The sequence below is a fragment of the Chrysochloris asiatica genome, unplaced genomic scaffold (assembly GCF_000296735.1).
Source record: "Chrysochloris asiatica unplaced genomic scaffold, ChrAsi1.0 scaffold00007, whole genome shotgun sequence".
Classification (NCBI taxonomy): Eukaryota; Metazoa; Chordata; class Mammalia; order Afrosoricida; family Chrysochloridae; genus Chrysochloris; species Chrysochloris asiatica.
In genome coordinates this window covers 5,394,685-5,411,581 of record NW_006408525.1, presented here as the reverse complement: position 1 = coordinate 5,411,581, position 16,897 = coordinate 5,394,685, and the positions used below count along the sequence as shown (strand labels likewise).

The window sequence follows — 16,897 nt, the reverse complement described above, 5'->3', positions numbered from 1 at the left end:
TTCCAACTCATAGCAACTCTGCATAGGGTTTCTGAAGCTGTAAATCTTTATAGGAGTAGAAAGTCGCATCTTCCTCCTGCAGAACTGCTGGCTAATTTCTAGCTGCTGACCTTGAGGTTAGCAGCACAATTCGTAACTACTATGCTGCCAGAGCTCCCGCAAACACGTTGTTGTTAAGTACCATCAAGTCAGTTCCGACCCATAGCAACCTGGCATAGTGTTTCTGAGGAGCAGCTGATGAGCTTAAACTGCCAACCTTGCAGTTCAAAATGACTTTGCAGTCCAGCACATTAATCCATGGCACCACACCAGGACTCCTCAAACATGTTGTTATGTGCTGTGAAGTCGGTTCCAACTCATAGCGACTGACCCTGTACAGGGTTTCCGAAGCTGTAAATCTTTACAGGAGCAGAATGCCTCATCTTTTTCCCATGGTACAGCTGGTAGTTTCAAACTGACCCTGAGGTTAGCAACCTGATTTGTAACCACTACGCTACCAGAGCTCCTTCCTCAAACACATTAGTACAGCTAAAAAAAAGAAAAGAAAAATATTAAAGGCAAACGCAAACCTTTCTTTCTTCATGAAAGTGTCTAATATCTTCACAGTTCGTTTTTGAAAACCACACAGTTCAAATACAGAACCCCAGAAAAAATTTGACGGTTCTAGAAGAAAAGATGGCATAATCCTTATACTCTTTTATTTCACCCCATCCCCATTTAGTAGTTATCTCCTGAAAAGTACTCTACATTACTTTATAAAGATCATTCTTTTTGTTTGTTTGTTTTTATATTTGCCTAGTACTCCATTGTCTGAATGTACCAAAGTTTATTCTGCTAATCATCAGTGCTTGAAAATATAAGTAGCATTTTGCTATTGCAAATGATTTTCCACTGCATAACTTTGGGTGTATGTAATTTTGGGTTGTCGGGGCTGCATATTCTTGGTAAATCCGTAGAAGTGAATTGCTGGATTAAAGATACACAGTTTTGTTTAGATACTGCTAAATTCCCCTGGTGTTACGCTGCAGGATAATGCACTGGACTACAGGTCAGTTTGAACCACAAGGTTACTGGTTCAGTTCCACCAGCCGCTCCTCAGGAACCCTATGCAGGGTCACTATGGGTTGGTACCTACTTGATGGCACTTAACAACAACAAATTCCCCTAAAGAGGTAATATCATTTTGATTTCACCTGTCATCCGAGGGGAGTTTAAAAGTTCATTGAAAAATTCTATTATTATTATTTTTTTTTAAGTTGTTGTTGTTGTTAAGTGCTGTCGAGTCAGTTCCAATTCATAGTGGCCCTGCACAGGTTTCCAAGGAGTGGTTGTTGAGTTTGAACCACCAACCTTATGGTTCAAACCAACATTATGGCCCAGTGTTTTATCCTACAGTGCTACATCATTAAATTGATTGGTCTTTTTTTTTTTTTTTTTTTAACTTGGGAATTTGATAATGTTCACTTCATTACAAGTGAACTGTTAATCTTGTGGACTCAGCAACATGAACTGGTTGGTTTTTATGCTGCTGCTAGGAATCAGTTTATTCTGTAGAAGTTCAAGAGAAAGACCTTTTGATAAATGTGCAAATTGCTTTTGTATATCTACAAAAGCTTTTTTACATTGTTAATTTTTTCATCATTTACTGTGTATCATGCAGTTAGCAGTCCAGTGACTCTAGGCTCTAGTGCTATGATGTTTAAAATATTTGTGGTACTAGTTTTGCTTTGTTTTTATACTTAAAGCTTTTTTTGTTTCACTATGTAAAATACAGAGTCTTGAGTGTGTCACTGTGGGTTAATGCACTGAACAGCAAAACTGGTTTGAATTGCAAGGTCAGTGGAGTGGTTCAGGCTCCCCAGCCGCTCCTCAAGAAACCCTGCACAGAGTTGCCATGGGTTGGAACCGACCCAACGCTACTTAACAACATGTAAAATACATTCCTAGACTTCTGCTTTCTTACTTTATTCTTGGCCATTGTCAAACTTTTGATACCCGGGTGCAGTTGCTCAAGGCCCAGGTGACCCCATTGGCACCCACAGGGTCAAGGAATTCTGTATTGTGTTTTAATTCCTTTTTCCACAAACTTTGAAGCCCTCTTGTATATTGAGCATTCTTGTTTCCCCAAGCTACATGAAGAAAATTTCAAGCTTTTGAATATTTACCAGTTTGGTGGGTGAGAAATATCTCAGTGTGGTTTCAGTGTTTGTTTCTCTTATGAATGAAACAGAATATTTCTATTCAGAAGATTAAGGACCATTTGCGTATCTGTCTTTTGCATTATCTCTTTGTCTCTTTTTGGCCCTTTTCCTTCCTCTCTCAATTTTTAAAATATCTTTGTGTATTAGGGACTTATCCTTTATGTTATTGTTGATTCTTTTATTGTTGAGTAGAACTTTGCCATAGGACTGCCAAGGCTGCAGTCTTTACAGAAGCAGACTGCATGATAAAGACAGAAAATATTGAAGTTGTCAAGGATTCCATTTTACTGGATCCACAATCAATGCCCATGGAAGCAGTAGTCAAGAAATCAGCCAGTGTATTGCATTGGGCAAATCTGCTGCCAAAGACCTCTTTAAAGTGTTAAAAAGCAAAGATGTCCTTTGAGAACTAAGGTGTGTCTGACCCAATCCATGGTATTTTCAATTTCCTGGACAAAGAATAAGGAAAACAAAAGAATTCATGCCTTTGAATTACAATGTGGGTGAAGAACAAACATCTATTTTGGGAAAAGTACAGTCAGAAGGGAAGACGGTGAAACATCCTCTCACTAACTTTGGACATGTTATCTCTGGAAAAGGATGTCACGCTTGTTACAGTCCATACAGACCCTCAATGAGATGAATTGATATCACGGCTGCAACAATGGGCTCAAATATAGCAATGACTGTGAGGATGACCCAGGACCCAGACGGTGTTCACCGTGACTCAGATCTGACTTGACAGTGTCTAAACACAACAACATGGTATTTTTGGCTGAGAAAGAGTTACTAGTTTTTGTTTTGTTAGCATAGTAAATTTTATTAATATTTTAATGCATCTGGATTTTGAATGATGGTTAAAAACCTTTCCATATTCTAGAGACATTCTAGAATACTTTTTTTGGAGGGTGGTGTGTGTTTCAAAACCTCCTGTACCCTTGACAGTTCTAGTTCTAGGAAACTAAATATCCTGAGGAACAATATGAAATATTATACATCCAAGAATGTTGATCTCAACAGTCTTTAAAATTGGAAACAACATAATATCCACCAGTGGGGGGGAACTGGCTAGATTATATCTCAATCAGAACCAGTAGTTTCTTTTTATAATTTTAAAAGGCTGTTTTAAAATTAGGAAATGAAATGCATCAATAATGTTTGTTGTTGCTAAGTGCCATTGAGTTGATTCCAACCCATAGCGACCCTGTATAGGGTTTCCGAGGAGCCGCTGGTGAACTTGAACTGCTGACCTTGTGGTTCAAACCAACTTTGTAGTCCAGCACAATTAACCTACAGCACCATACCAGGACTTCATAGATTATATAGCAGACATTTAATATATAAATATATAACATGTAGGAGCCTGGTGTGGTGCTATAAGATAAAGCACTGGACTGCAAGGTCGGTTTGAACCACACAGTTGGCAGTTCAAACTCACTAGTCGCTCCTCAGAAACCCTATACAGGGGTGCTGTGAATCAGAACTGACTTGATGGCACTTAATAGCACAACATATAAAATTTGGTGTGATTTAAAAATTAAAAAATAAACGTGCCCTGACTATGATACAAAGGAGAAGCAAAGAGAAAGTAACTTCTAATAAAGTAATGCAATGCATCATCAAATAATATGTATTTCAATATGTTCAGGTGTGACTACAGTACAGGCAGTCTGCAGGTTACGAACAAGATCCAGTCTTAAGAGTGTCTTTAAATCAGATTTAGGTAAGTGGGACTATGTGCGTAGGGTTTTTATTAAGTGCAAGAGAAGGCTCAAAGCCTTTTCAGTGATTTTAAAAGCTGCATGTGGAGGTGATTGTGATGAAGAATTTGTTGTGAGTAGGAACTGGTTCGTTCATTTAAAAGTGAGAGCAAATTTATATAATATTAAAGGGCAAGTCCAAGTTGTCTACAAATTGAACATTGGAGACCCAGGGACTGCCTGTAGAAGACAATGACTTGATTAGTCAAATGCTTACACCCATTTGTTGAATCACTGTGAGTCTTAAATGCAGAATGACTCACATATTATATTGGTGATTCAGAAATACCACAAGTTTGCATAACTCCTTATAAAGTTCTTGTGGGGCCAAGGAAAGGGGAATCTTCAGAATACATGCTGTTGCCTTCTTAGAAAATGGTATATTTAGTGAAACTGTCAAAAATAAGTTGTGTTCTATGTATAATTTGGTTCTAGGCTTGTATAAATATGAACAGGTTTTTTGCTAACTTGACTGTCTTATGAGACATTTGAAAGTTGTGCAAGACACAGATCATTTGTACTACATAGGACTGCCTTGAGCGTTGTAAGGTTTCTAGCCTCCTTGGTCCTGCCTGTTAAATACCAGTAGCACCGCTCAGTTATTGTGATAACTGAAAAGCACCTCCTCAGATTTCCAAAAATATCCTCCTCCAGGGCAGTATCACCCATGTTGAGAGCCTAGGTTAGATAGTTAATTGCAGTGTAGTATTACTCATCCATTAAAAAGAAGGAGGAAGATTTGTATGTACTGTCATGAAAAGATGTCCACAATATATTGTCAAGTGAAAAAGCAGGCTACAAAACATGTACCGTTCTGACTCATAGCAATCCCAGATGTCAGAGAAAAATTGCCCCATAGGCTGTCCTAGGATCAGATCACTGGGTCTTTTCTCTTGCAAAGTAACTGTTAGGTTTGAACTGTTGACCTTTTGGATATCAGCTGAGTACATAAACATTGTGCTACCAGGGGTCCTTATAAAACATGTATATTACCCCATTTTTATTTAATACATATACATAGATATAAGGCTGTAAGAATATCAAAATGTTAATCGTGACCATTTCTTGGTAGAGTCATGATGGGTGATTTATACTTTATTCTATATACCTTTATGTCTAAAATCTTAACAACTATAGATACGGGTTGCCTTTCACAAAATAATTGTTTCAGGATCAGAGAATTTAAAAGCTCTTTACTAAATTATGTTCTATCCACATAATGGAATATTATTTAGCCATAAAAAGGAGTGGAGTGTTGATACATAACTACAGTGTGGATGAACTTGGAAAATAGCACGCTAAGTGAGAGAAGCCAGACATAAAAGGTCACATATTGCATAATTTCATTTGTATGAAATATCCAGAATAGTTAGATTCATAGAGATTAAAGGCAGATTGGTGATTTGCCAGAGACTGAGGAAGGGGCAGAGTAGGTAGTGGTTGCTTAATAGGTACAGGGTCTTTGGGGATGATAAAAATGCTTTGGAACTAAATCAAGATGATGGTTGCACAACATTGTGAATGTACTAAATGCCATTGATTGTATACTTTAAAATGATTTTGTTTTGTGAAATTTACCTCAGTTTAAGACTCTCTACACTGATCAATGACTGATGCTTTTTAAGAGGGGCTTGAGGAAGGAGAAGCAAACTTAAATCAGTAAAATAACAAAGTAAGGACGCAGGTGATTTGGTAAAAATTGGCATCTACTGCTTAATATTAAACAATTTTTGTTCTTCTGTGTTATAGTTTAAAAAGGGAGGAGTGGGTACTGACTGCCAGAAGGATTACATTTCTTACCCATGTCAGTTTCCTCCAGATCTTCATTTAGAAACAACTGAAAAAAGATTAATACATCTTAGAGGAGCGAAAGGTGCATTAAAGAGTGTTTTCTTGAGCTTTAGGTAGGAAAATGCTATTATAGAATGAAAAATCCTGCCTCAGGCTAAACAAATAAAATCCCTTCATCAACCATCAAAGCTTGTGTTTTCTTAGACTCCTACCATTGATCACAGAGAACAATTTACTAAATTGCCTTGACTCCAGAGAAGCAGAGTTTGGGACACTAGGGAAACATATATTGTGTTCTTTTGGCCTTTGAAAATTTGGATTGTATTCATTGCTTTAATAGTATAGAAACTTAATACTGTTCATTGAAACTGGAGAATGGTGTACTGTGTTCTATGCTTAGCATGGAAGTAAAGAAGGAAAAAAGCTTTCTTGAGTTTAAATCCAACTCAAATAGAAAATAGAAAAAAACAGTGATTACTGGCATGTCCACTACCTAAACAACTGCTAACATTTTGTCAGATTTACTGTATCTAATTGTGTAGAAACAGTCACTGTACCCAAAAGAAATGGTTGGTGTTCAACCCCTTCAAGATGTATGTATCATATGAACCAATGGTATTGAGTAAAGAAAGCCAAGCTATACTGAAAAGCAAGGCTCTGGGAATTGACAGAATACAAATTGAAATCTTTGAACAAATTGATGTGGCATCGGAGAGACTCACTCATCTATGCCAAGAAATTTAGAAGATAACTACCTAGCCAACCGATTGGAAAAGATCCATATTTATGCCCATTTCAAAGAGAGGTGACCCAACGAATGCAGGAATCATCTGGCAATATCATTAGTATTGCATGGAAAATTTTGCTAAAAATTATTTTTTTAAATGGCTGCAGCACTGTATTGACAGGGAACTGCAAGAGGTTCAAGCCGGATTCAGAAGAGGACTTGGAACGAGGACTATCACTACTGACATCAGATCTTGACTGAAAACTGAGAATAACAGAAAGCTGTTTACCTGTGCTTTATTGCCAAAAGCTTTTGATTTTGTGATCATGATAAGCTATAGACAACATTGTGGAGAATGAGTATTCTGGAACACTTAATTGTGCTCATGAGGAACCTGTACATAGACCAAGAGGCAGTCGTTCAAACAGAACAAGGGAATACTGAATGGTTTAAAATTAGGAAAGGTGTGCACCAGGGTTGTATTCTTTCACTATACTTATTCAGTCTATATTGAGCAAATAATCTGAGAAGCTGGATTATATGTAGAAAAACATAGCATCAGGGTTGGAGGATGACTTATTAATTATCTGAGATATGCAGATGATATAACCTTGCTGAAAGTGAAAACAACTTAAAATACTTACTGATGAAGATCAAAGACCACAGCCTTCGGTATGGATTGCACCTCAATGTAAAGAAAACAAAAATCCTCACCACAGGACCAATAAACAACATCCATATAAATGGAGAAAAGATTGAAGTTGTCAAAGACTTCATTTTGCTCTGATCAACTATTAACACTCAGGGAAACAGCCGTCAGGAAATCAAACAATATATTATTGCATTAGGCAAATCTGCTGGACAAGACCTCTTTAAAGGGTTTAGGAGCAAAGGTGTCAGTTTGAGGACTTCAGGTATGCCTGACCCAAGCCACAGTGTTTTCAGCAACCTCATATACATTTGAAAGTTGAATTGTGAATAAAGAAAACTGGAGGAGAATATTAAAAGTACCATGGACTGCCAAAAGGACAAACCAGTTTTTGTTGGAAGAAGTACAGTCAGAATACTCCTTGGAAGCAAGGGTGGGCAGACTTCATCTCTCATACTTTGGACATACTATCAGGAGATACCAGTCCCTGGAAAAGGATATCCTGCTTGGTAAAGTGGGGGATTATCGAGAGAGAAAGAGTCCCAGTGAGAATGATTGGCACAGTGGCAGCAGTAATGACCTCAAGCGTAGAAACGATTGTGAGGTTGGTGCAGTGTTTCATTCTGTTGTCCATAAGGTCAGCTATAAGTTGGGAGTCAACTCAACTGACCTAACAACAACAACAAACTTATGTAGATGTGTGTTCATTTTTCCACCCGACCTGAACCATTGGAAAATAAGTTTCTGGCATCATGACATTTCCAGTTAACGTTTATGTTTGTAAATTTCTCTGCAGGGAACATTTAAATACTGTTTGAAGTAGTATATTTAACTTTTGTTAAGTGCTATGGAGTCAATTCTGTATAGGGTTTCCAAGGAGCAGATGGTGGGTTTGGACCATAAATTTTGTGGTTAGCAGTCTACTGCTGATCCTACAGCACCACACCAGAACTTGACTGCAGAAAGTAACAAAATTACCCTGAAGTAAAAAGCATAATTTTGTTTATTCTTGTTTGGAACGAACTGAGCCCAGTTAATACCCATGAGGTTGTTTACAGATTTTCACTGCCTTGCACTTAAAATAATCATAGGATGTTTTGAAGTGAGTATATTTGTTTTCTCTTTGTTGTAGATGATCCTTCAGATAAACCACCTTGCCGAGGCTGCTCCTCCTACCTCATGGAGCCTTATATCAAGTGTGCTGAATGTGGGCCACCTCCTTTTTTTCTGTGCTTGCAGGTAACTCACTAAGAGACTGGTTTCTCCTAGCCTAATTTTATGGATACAGTAAATTCAGAGATTATTATTGATTGGTCAGGAGGGCTATTCTTTATGAAGTCTATATCTTCTAGTCAATCCTCTGTTCCACATTTTACCAGTGAAAAATTGGGGAATACAGCAGGTGGTTGAGACAGAATGTTGACTATTCCTTATCTCTGTATCAACTTAATGTTCAGCATTGTTTTTGTCAGTGGGTTTAAAATATCAGCTCTACAGGAAACAGAGCTGGAGGACTATTCTTTGGATAGCTTCTGTGGTGCTATTTATGGCACTGTTTATTATCTGGATGAAAATGATACCTGGGTAGGTGAGACAACATGTTGTGGCTATTTGGATAATATTAATTATTATAAGTGCTTATGCTGAGTACTTTACATGAATTAACCTATGTAATCATCACTACAAACTCTTTGAAGTAAGTATTATTATCCCCTTTTACATGGAGCGAAGAAAGGTTAAGTAACTTGCCCAAGATCCAAGATGCCATTGATTATTTCATAAATTTTAAAATGTGTAAAAATGGCTGATAGAAATTATAATATGCTTCAGTTACAAGCTGAATCCTGATTTTAAAGTATGAAAACAAAATACTTCTTTGAATTGCTGAGATAATACAAGAATGGAGCTGGGATTCAAATGTAGGCAATCTGATTCCAGATTATCAGAGTAGGAGTTGCCCTAGAAAAACAAATTATTTTTTTACTTTTTTGAGGGCCACTGAATAGTTGTGATCATTAGTATACAAGGGGGCGTCAAGAAATTAGTGGAAAAATTCCATTATCTTTTCATTCCGTTTTATACTGAACTTTTGAAGCCCCTAGTGCAAGTGCAGATGAGGTTAAATAAATTTCTCATCACAATAGTAGAGTACCCACAAACCATCTCCTATACTATAAGAAAGCACTTCAAGAAGTAGCTTGTTTGTAACTTAATTTTCTTTCTTTTGCAGTGTTTTACTCGAGGCTTTGAGTACAAGAAGCATCAAAGTGATCATACCTATGAAATAATGGTAATGATGAAGTTGCATGGATTTTCCACACATATTTCAAGTATTGTACTAGGAATAGCCCTCATCTCACCAAAATTTTTTTTTAGAGTTTTGTGGTAGCTCTTCTACGGTATTTAAATCCAAAAGTAGTTTCATGTACTTAGATTTTTGTTTTATATTTTGAAGTAACTTGAAGTATGTTTTGAAATTTACTGATATAAAAATATGTGGGAGATCAAATGTCAGAAAACTGCTTGGTGAGCTAAGAGGTTGAGTTATATGCTTAATATGAGCTGACTGACAACACTATCTTGACCAAGGTATACAAGGGGGCTTCAAAAGTTTGTGGGAAAATTCTGTTATCTTTTTATTCTACTTATTCATGTTGATGCCCCCTCATATATAATTGCAAGCAGATCAAATATTCACTTAGGCTTACTGGTGTACCTATTCCCATGGCCTCTCATTCTTTCTTCAGAAGTGGCAATACAATTAATTAAGTTACAGCCAAGTCTTACTCTGGCCTAAAAATCAGTCTGCCTGGTCAGTGTGACTTTATGTACTAATTGTCTCACTTGCTGTGTGTTCATTTTATAACTTAACTCTCAGAAGATTCTGGATGGGGTTCAGGATTCTTCCTGTGGTCTTTTGCAATGCAGAGGCTCCATAGGAAGTCTCCTTCACTGGCACATTGTAGCCCCATTTTAGGTATTCCAATCAGTTATAAGCAGAAGACGGACTTACAAGCTTTCTGTGGTGATATTTCTGACTATTCCTTTCTCTCCCCCTCAACTGTCTATTTTACAATGGTATCTGAGGGAAACCAAGATTCAAAAGACAGCCAAGCATCTTAACATTATTTCCCCCCTTTTACCATTCAAACAATGCCTCAATCCCTGAATCCCAGAGCTCTGTTGTTCCAAGGTTGTGCATAAGTCATTATTTACCTCTGTCCCACTTAGCCCATGCAAACCTGCCTAACTGTTCTCCCATCTGCCTTGTTCTTCCATTCCCCTTCCCCTTCTTGTATATTCCCTCCTTCCCCAGCTATCCTGTGTCTATTCCTGATCCTGTGCTCTTTTACTTTTAAAGACTCTTGATTATATTGACATACCTTGATTATCCAGGATAATCTTTACTTTAAGGTCTACATTAATTCCATCTGAAGAGTCACTTCATAGCAGTATCTAGTTAGTGTTCGTTGATTATTGAGCGGATCCTGTCTACCACAGCAATGTCATGTATCTAGTTTCTTAAAAATTCCTATAGAAAGGGTTAATCAGCATCTCTGAATCTGGTCATTTTTCAAGTCTTGTTAAGGTGATTTTCCGGGCCTTTAGTGCTGAGTCAGATCTTGGACTATAAAAAACAGAAGATAATGCTATGTAGTAGGGTTCTTGACAGTCCACTGGCTAGCCTTCCCTTACCTCTTTCTAAATACCTCTCATCTTTTAATTAACATCTTCAGTAACTGCAAGATTTAACATATTGTTTCCCTTTTTAATAGTGTAATCAGTGAAGAGTTGGGGGAGTGGGGTCAAAGTATGGAGGCCTTTAATTCATTTCAACAAGGTCATCAGATTTCTAGAAAGCTGATTCATTTTCACACAGAATGCCTAGAATCATAAGGCAAATGTATTCATTTTCATTGTGAAACTAATCCTTTAAGGGATAATTTCATATAACTTTGGGTAGGTTGGTGAATCATGCTCATGCACTGAAGAAAACTGACCATGTATTGTCTTCAGCTTTTCTGGGCACCATGTCTTCTGCATAATACTGAAGGCACTTACTTACGTTTCAGTCCAACCAAGTCTGCTTAATTCTTCTGATTACATCATCCTTTTTTCTCATATTTAGTACTCATACAAACACATTTTAGAATTCTGTCCTTTGCTTAGGGGAGCTTTTGGAATTTGATAATACTTTCTCCCTTTTTTTGTCCTGTGTGTTACCTTTCCCGTGAATCTTTCCTTATAGAAGGAATGGTGACCAAATTCTAGCTTTCTACACATGAGGCCATAAAAACTGGAAGTTTTGCATATGAACCCTCCTAACTTTAAATGTGTTTCAATACTTTTGTCATCTCACAGTGCTGTATTTTTGGGAGTTACTCATGCTGTGGTGGGTGGTGCGTTAATCAAGATTTCTGAGTTCTGTGTCTATTTCTGTCCTGTAATTCTTAGAACCTTGAACAAGTCAAAGCAGTATCTGCCACACCCTTTATGCCAGTTGTTCTAAAACTTAAATGCATAAGAATCACCTGGGAGCTTGTTAAAATGTTGATACTTAGCCCCTGCATTTAGAGATCTGGGTTCAGTAGGGCTAAAATCTGTTCCAAGAATTTAATGACATTGATTGAACATTAAAAAAACAACAATTGTATTATGCCTTTTTTTGAGGGATGTGGTATAGAAAGTTTTGATTGTTTATCTCAGTAAAGTTGGTGAGGGCTAATTGTTTAAGGACTATTTAAGGTTCTAAAATATAACTTTAGGAATAATGTGGGGTTTTCAGCTAGTATGTGAGTTGTCGTTTTTATATCAGTATAGTACTTGGTTTTGGGTGGCACAGATGGTTAAATGCTTTACTACTAACTGAAAGGTTGGCTATTCAGACTCACCCAAAAGCACCTTGGAAATAAAGCCCGGCAGTGTGCTTCCAAAAAGTACCAGGCTTGAAAACCTTGTGGTGCTCATTTTGACTCTGTAACACTTGGCTCTCCATGAGCAGTGGGGTTACTGGGGTTGGTGTCAGCCAGTGCGGTACCGCTCCTGTTGTCACTCCCCACTCATGGGCCTCCTCCCATACCCCACCATACAGAACCCTTAGTAATGTCTGTTACAAGTTTTAATCATACAGTCATACATAGAAGATAAATGCAATTGTTACTTACCTAACCTTTTTGTGACCTGGGACATATAATGCCCACCTCTGTTTTCTGCCTCTGGGATTTAGTGAGAAGCTGCTATCTCACTTTTAGTTCATGTTGCCATTTGGTGGGGCCTGTATAACTGCATGAATCTGAAGAAATGGTCCTCATCTCCCCAACCTCAGCACCAGAGGTCCTTCAAGACATATGTGTCTTACTAATTGTATCAAGGAGTCCTGATATGGCCCTGTGGGTTAATATGCTGGACTGCAAGGTCGGTTTGAACTGCAAGGCTAGCGGTTCAAGCTTACCAGCCACTCCTTGGAAACCCAAGTCAGAACCGACTCGATTGTACTTAAGAACAACAACAATTGTATCAAAATCTGTATATTACCTTTTTTTTTTCACCTGCCATTTCATTAACAATGCCTTCCATTACCGAAAACACATGGTTTCAACAGAAAATCCAAAGCAGAAAATTTGGTCTTGAAAGGGTTAACTCTAATATTTCTTAGATTTTGAGAACCCTGGTAGTTCCTGTAGACTAAGCATTGGGCTGTTAACCGTAAGTAAGGTTAGCTCTTCTGAGAGAGAAATATGAGGTAGTCTGCTCCCATTAAGATTTAGACTTGGAAATCCTAAGGAGCAGTTTTACTTTGTCCTCTATAGTGTTGCTGTCATTTGGAATCCGCTCAATGGTGGTAAATTTTGAGTGAGTATGAATTGTTTTTAAGTTTTCTCCTCGTTTTCCTTTAAGGTCTAGTAGCACAGTGATTAAGAGCTCAGTTGCTAACCACAGGTGGGCAGTTTGAACTCACCAACCTTGGTGAGAGACAGATATGACAGTTTGCTTCCATAACATGTACAGCCTTGGACGGTTCTACTCTGTCCTGTTGGGCTGCTCTGAGTCAAAATTGACTTGTTGATAGTGGGTTTGGCTTTTCCTTTGATTACTGCTTCATTCTTAAAAAAATTATTGATATAACTAAATTAATATTTAGTTTAATTAACTGAATAAATATAACTAAAAAGTTGTTGATATCCAACTAAATAATATTCTGGTGTTTTAACCAGAAATTTTGACAGCTGGAAAAATAGTGGCAGCAACAAATAATAGCTGTTATGTGCCTGTAGTGCATGCTGGTGAAATCAATGATGTGAAGCATCGTTGTATTGGTTAAAATGGCAGTTCTGACCATAGCACATTGTTGCTGTCGAGTTAGCTGCAACTCAGTGACCCTGTTGTTGTTAGTGCCCTCAAGTTCATTCCAGTTCATCACATATAGGGTTTTTGAGGAGCAGCTAGTGAATTTCTACCACTGACTGTGTGGTTTAAGCTGACCTTGTGATTGTTCTAGTACTTACCCTACAGCAGCACACCAGGACTCCTTAGCTACCCTATGCACAATAAAACAAATGCTACCTTGTCAATCCTTACTGTGTTTGAGCCTATTGTTGCAGCTTTTGTGTCATTCCATGATGTCCTTTTCCAGGGACTGGTCCCTCATATAACATGTCAAAAACATATGAGTCGAAGTCTTGCCATCTTGGTTTCTAAGGAGCATTTGGTTGCCAAGACTGATTTGTTTGTTTTTCTGGCAGTCTGTGGTACTTTCAATATCATTCTTCAACACCATAATTCAAAAGCCGTCAATTCTTCTTTGATTTTCCTTGTTTATCATCCAGCTTTCACATGTATCTGAGGCGATTGACTCTATTATTGTAGTTTTCTATTTCTTTTTTCAATTCTATTAGAGTTTGGTTTATGTATTTTGAGGCTTTTTCATTGGGAGCATAGGTATGTGATTATGTCCTCTTGTTCAGGTGACCCTATAATCATGAGATAATGTCCTTCTTTGTCTCTTATGGAGGTGTCTTATGCTGGGTTTTGTTTTAAAGTCTTATTTTATCAGAAATTAAAACTGCCACTCTTACTTGTTTTTGATTGCTGTTATCTTGGTTTGTTGTTTTCCATCCTTTCATTTCTAGTCTGTTTGTGTCTTTGTGTGTAAGGTGTATCTCTTTACACAGCATACTGAAGGATCCTGTTTTCTTATCCATTCTGCTCCTCTCTGTCTCTTGACTGGTGCATTTAGTTTATTGATGTTCAGTATCATTATCAGAGTCCTGGTGTGGCGCTGTGGGTTAATGTGCCAGACTGCAAAGCTGTTTGAACTGCAAGATCGGTGGCTGAAGCTCACCAGCTGCTCCTCGGAAAACCTATTCAGGGTCACTAGGGGTCGGAACCGACCTGACGGCACTTAACAACAACAGTATAATTATCGATAGGTATTAATTGAATTTTGTCGTTTGGCTGTGTGTTTTTTTGTGGTGTTGCTAGTTTTTGGTTCCATATAAATTTCTGCTTTGAGTTCATTTTCTTTCTGGGATTTCTTTTCATTGTCTCAATTGCTGTTGTTTTAATGTATCCTTTTGGTTTTCCTTTTTTTTTAAAATTTGATGTGAAGGTATATTCACTTTCATTGAAGTTAACCAGTACTTTATTAATTTCTTTCCCAGTTCAAAACAGTGTGTTTTGTGTTGAAATCTGTTTGAATTCCTTGCCATTTGTAAGTTCAGTAAGTACACTTTTACCCCTTTTTGCTCTCCAGTTGTCTTCATTGTAAATTGATATCTCTCGTTCCCCATTTTCAGTCTTCTAAGTTTGGGGAGCACAGTGACTCCATATAGTAAATGCTGTATTGTTTGAGCCCACCAGCCACTCTGAGGGAGATAGATGAGGCTTTCAAATTCCTGCAATGATTTAAAGGCTTGGAAACCCTATTCAGGGTTGCTATGAATTAGAACCAACTTGTAAACACTAAACAACAACATCAGGTTTGTTTTACTTTGGATACTTCTGTTTCTGGATTGAATTCTGGATGGTGTTGATGTATATGTCAATCTTAGGTTGTTGTCTTATATAGTTAGTTCTCAGTCCAAGGAACTCCATTTAGTGTTTTTTGTAAATCTGGTCTGTCATTATAAATTCCTTTAATTTCTGTTTATCTGTAAATGCCCTAATTTGAGGAGTAGTTTTGCTCAGTATATGATTCTAGGTTGGAAATTGTTATCTTTCTGAGTTTTGTATATGTCTTCCCATTGCCTTCTTCCCTGTTTGGCTTCTGTTTGAGAAATCAGAGCTTAATCTTACTGGTTCTCTTTTGTGGATAACTTTTTGTTTTTTCCTGAGCTGCTCTCAGGATTCTTTCCTTGACTTTGATTTTAGGGAGAGTTTGATTATGGTATGTCTTGGTGATTATCTTTTGGGGTCTATCCTTATTTGAGGTTCATTAAGCTTCTTGAATGCTTGTCTTCTCATTTTTCATAATGTTAGGGGCGTTTTCTTCCATCAGCTCTTTGACTAACTTTTCTGTGCTTTTCTTTGTCTCTTCCTGTTCTAGAATTCTGATCACACATAAGCTATTCCTTCTCATGTGTCCCATATAAGTCTTAGGCTTTCTTCAGATTTTTTATTCTTTATATTGATTGTTCTTTTAATTTAATTTACTAGTGTTTTGAGCTTCCATTGATTCAAACCTGTTCTTTTGCCCTTTCATTGTATTGTCGATTTCTGAAATCTTAGTATTAATATTCTCTCTTTGCAGGATTTGTGTTGTCTCCAATCTGTTTTGTTTGTTCTTGTGGCCTCTTGAATTCTTATTTGGTTTCCTCCACCTTTTTGTAAGTCATTTGGAGGTACCCAAATATCCTTCTCTTGAATTATTTTTCAGGTGGTTCCAGTGCCTTTTTTACCTCAAAAATATTTTCTAGCTCTGCTTCTTAGCCACTTGTTTGAGCCTCTCTGACTCATGTCTTTGCTTCAGCAGAAGTGGTCTGTTGCTTCCGAGACATTGTGGTGTTATATTTGCATTAAGTTGATAATTGTATGTTGGTATATTCTTAGGCACTCAATAACTGCTTCCTGGTTGGTGTGATCAGGGGATGGAGATGTGTACACTCTTCTATGTTTGTTATTTGTGCAGCTCAATGTAGGATGGGTTTGGCTGATATTAGTTACTGTTGTTGATAGGTGTATAGCAGCTGATAATCACTTTTGCCTAGTTAGTGGGGTTTTAGAGGGTACGGTTGTGCCTGAGCTGTATGGCATATTTTCTGTCCTCTACTTAAGAGTCCTGGAGTGGCGTTGTGGGCTAATGCGCTGGACTGCAAAGTCAGTTTGAACCGCAAAGTCTGCGGTTCAAGCTCACCAGCTGCTCATTGGAAACCCTATACAGGGTTGCTATGGGGTCAGAACTGATTCAACAACACTTAACAGCAGCAGCAACACTTGAAGTCCTGATGTGGCGCTGTGGGGTAACACACATTGTCAGTTTGAATCACAAGGGCAGTTCAAGCTTTACCAGTTGCTCCCAGGAAACCCTATAGAGTTGCTATGAGTCAGAACTGACTCAGTGGCACTTAACAACAATAACAATTGAGTGAGACAAAAAGAGAAAACACACTCACAAGAGAGAAGGAAACCAAGCAGACAACAGCGAAAGAAGAAAATGATAAAGGAAAAAAAAAGTAATCAATAGCTAGAAAAAAGAACATAGAAATAAAAAAGAGCAAGATGGGACCATCAAGGGAGAAGAGTGGAGTGTGGGACCCTACCCAGAGAAGCA

At 37.7% G+C, this 16,897-nt stretch overlaps 1 protein-coding gene across 1 annotated transcript in view; it reads left to right on the top strand.

Moving 5' to 3' along the window:
* The window catches only part of TADA2A (transcriptional adaptor 2A), a 75,266-nt gene that overhangs the window by 21,560 nt on the left and 36,809 nt on the right, over positions 1–16,897 (top strand). The window contains exons 2-3 of the mRNA XM_006832344.1: positions 8,261–8,367; positions 9,359–9,418. Of these exons, the coding sequence (XP_006832407.1) occupies positions 8,261–8,367; positions 9,359–9,418 (167 nt within the window). The remainder of the gene's footprint in view (positions 1–8,260; positions 8,368–9,358; positions 9,419–16,897) is intronic.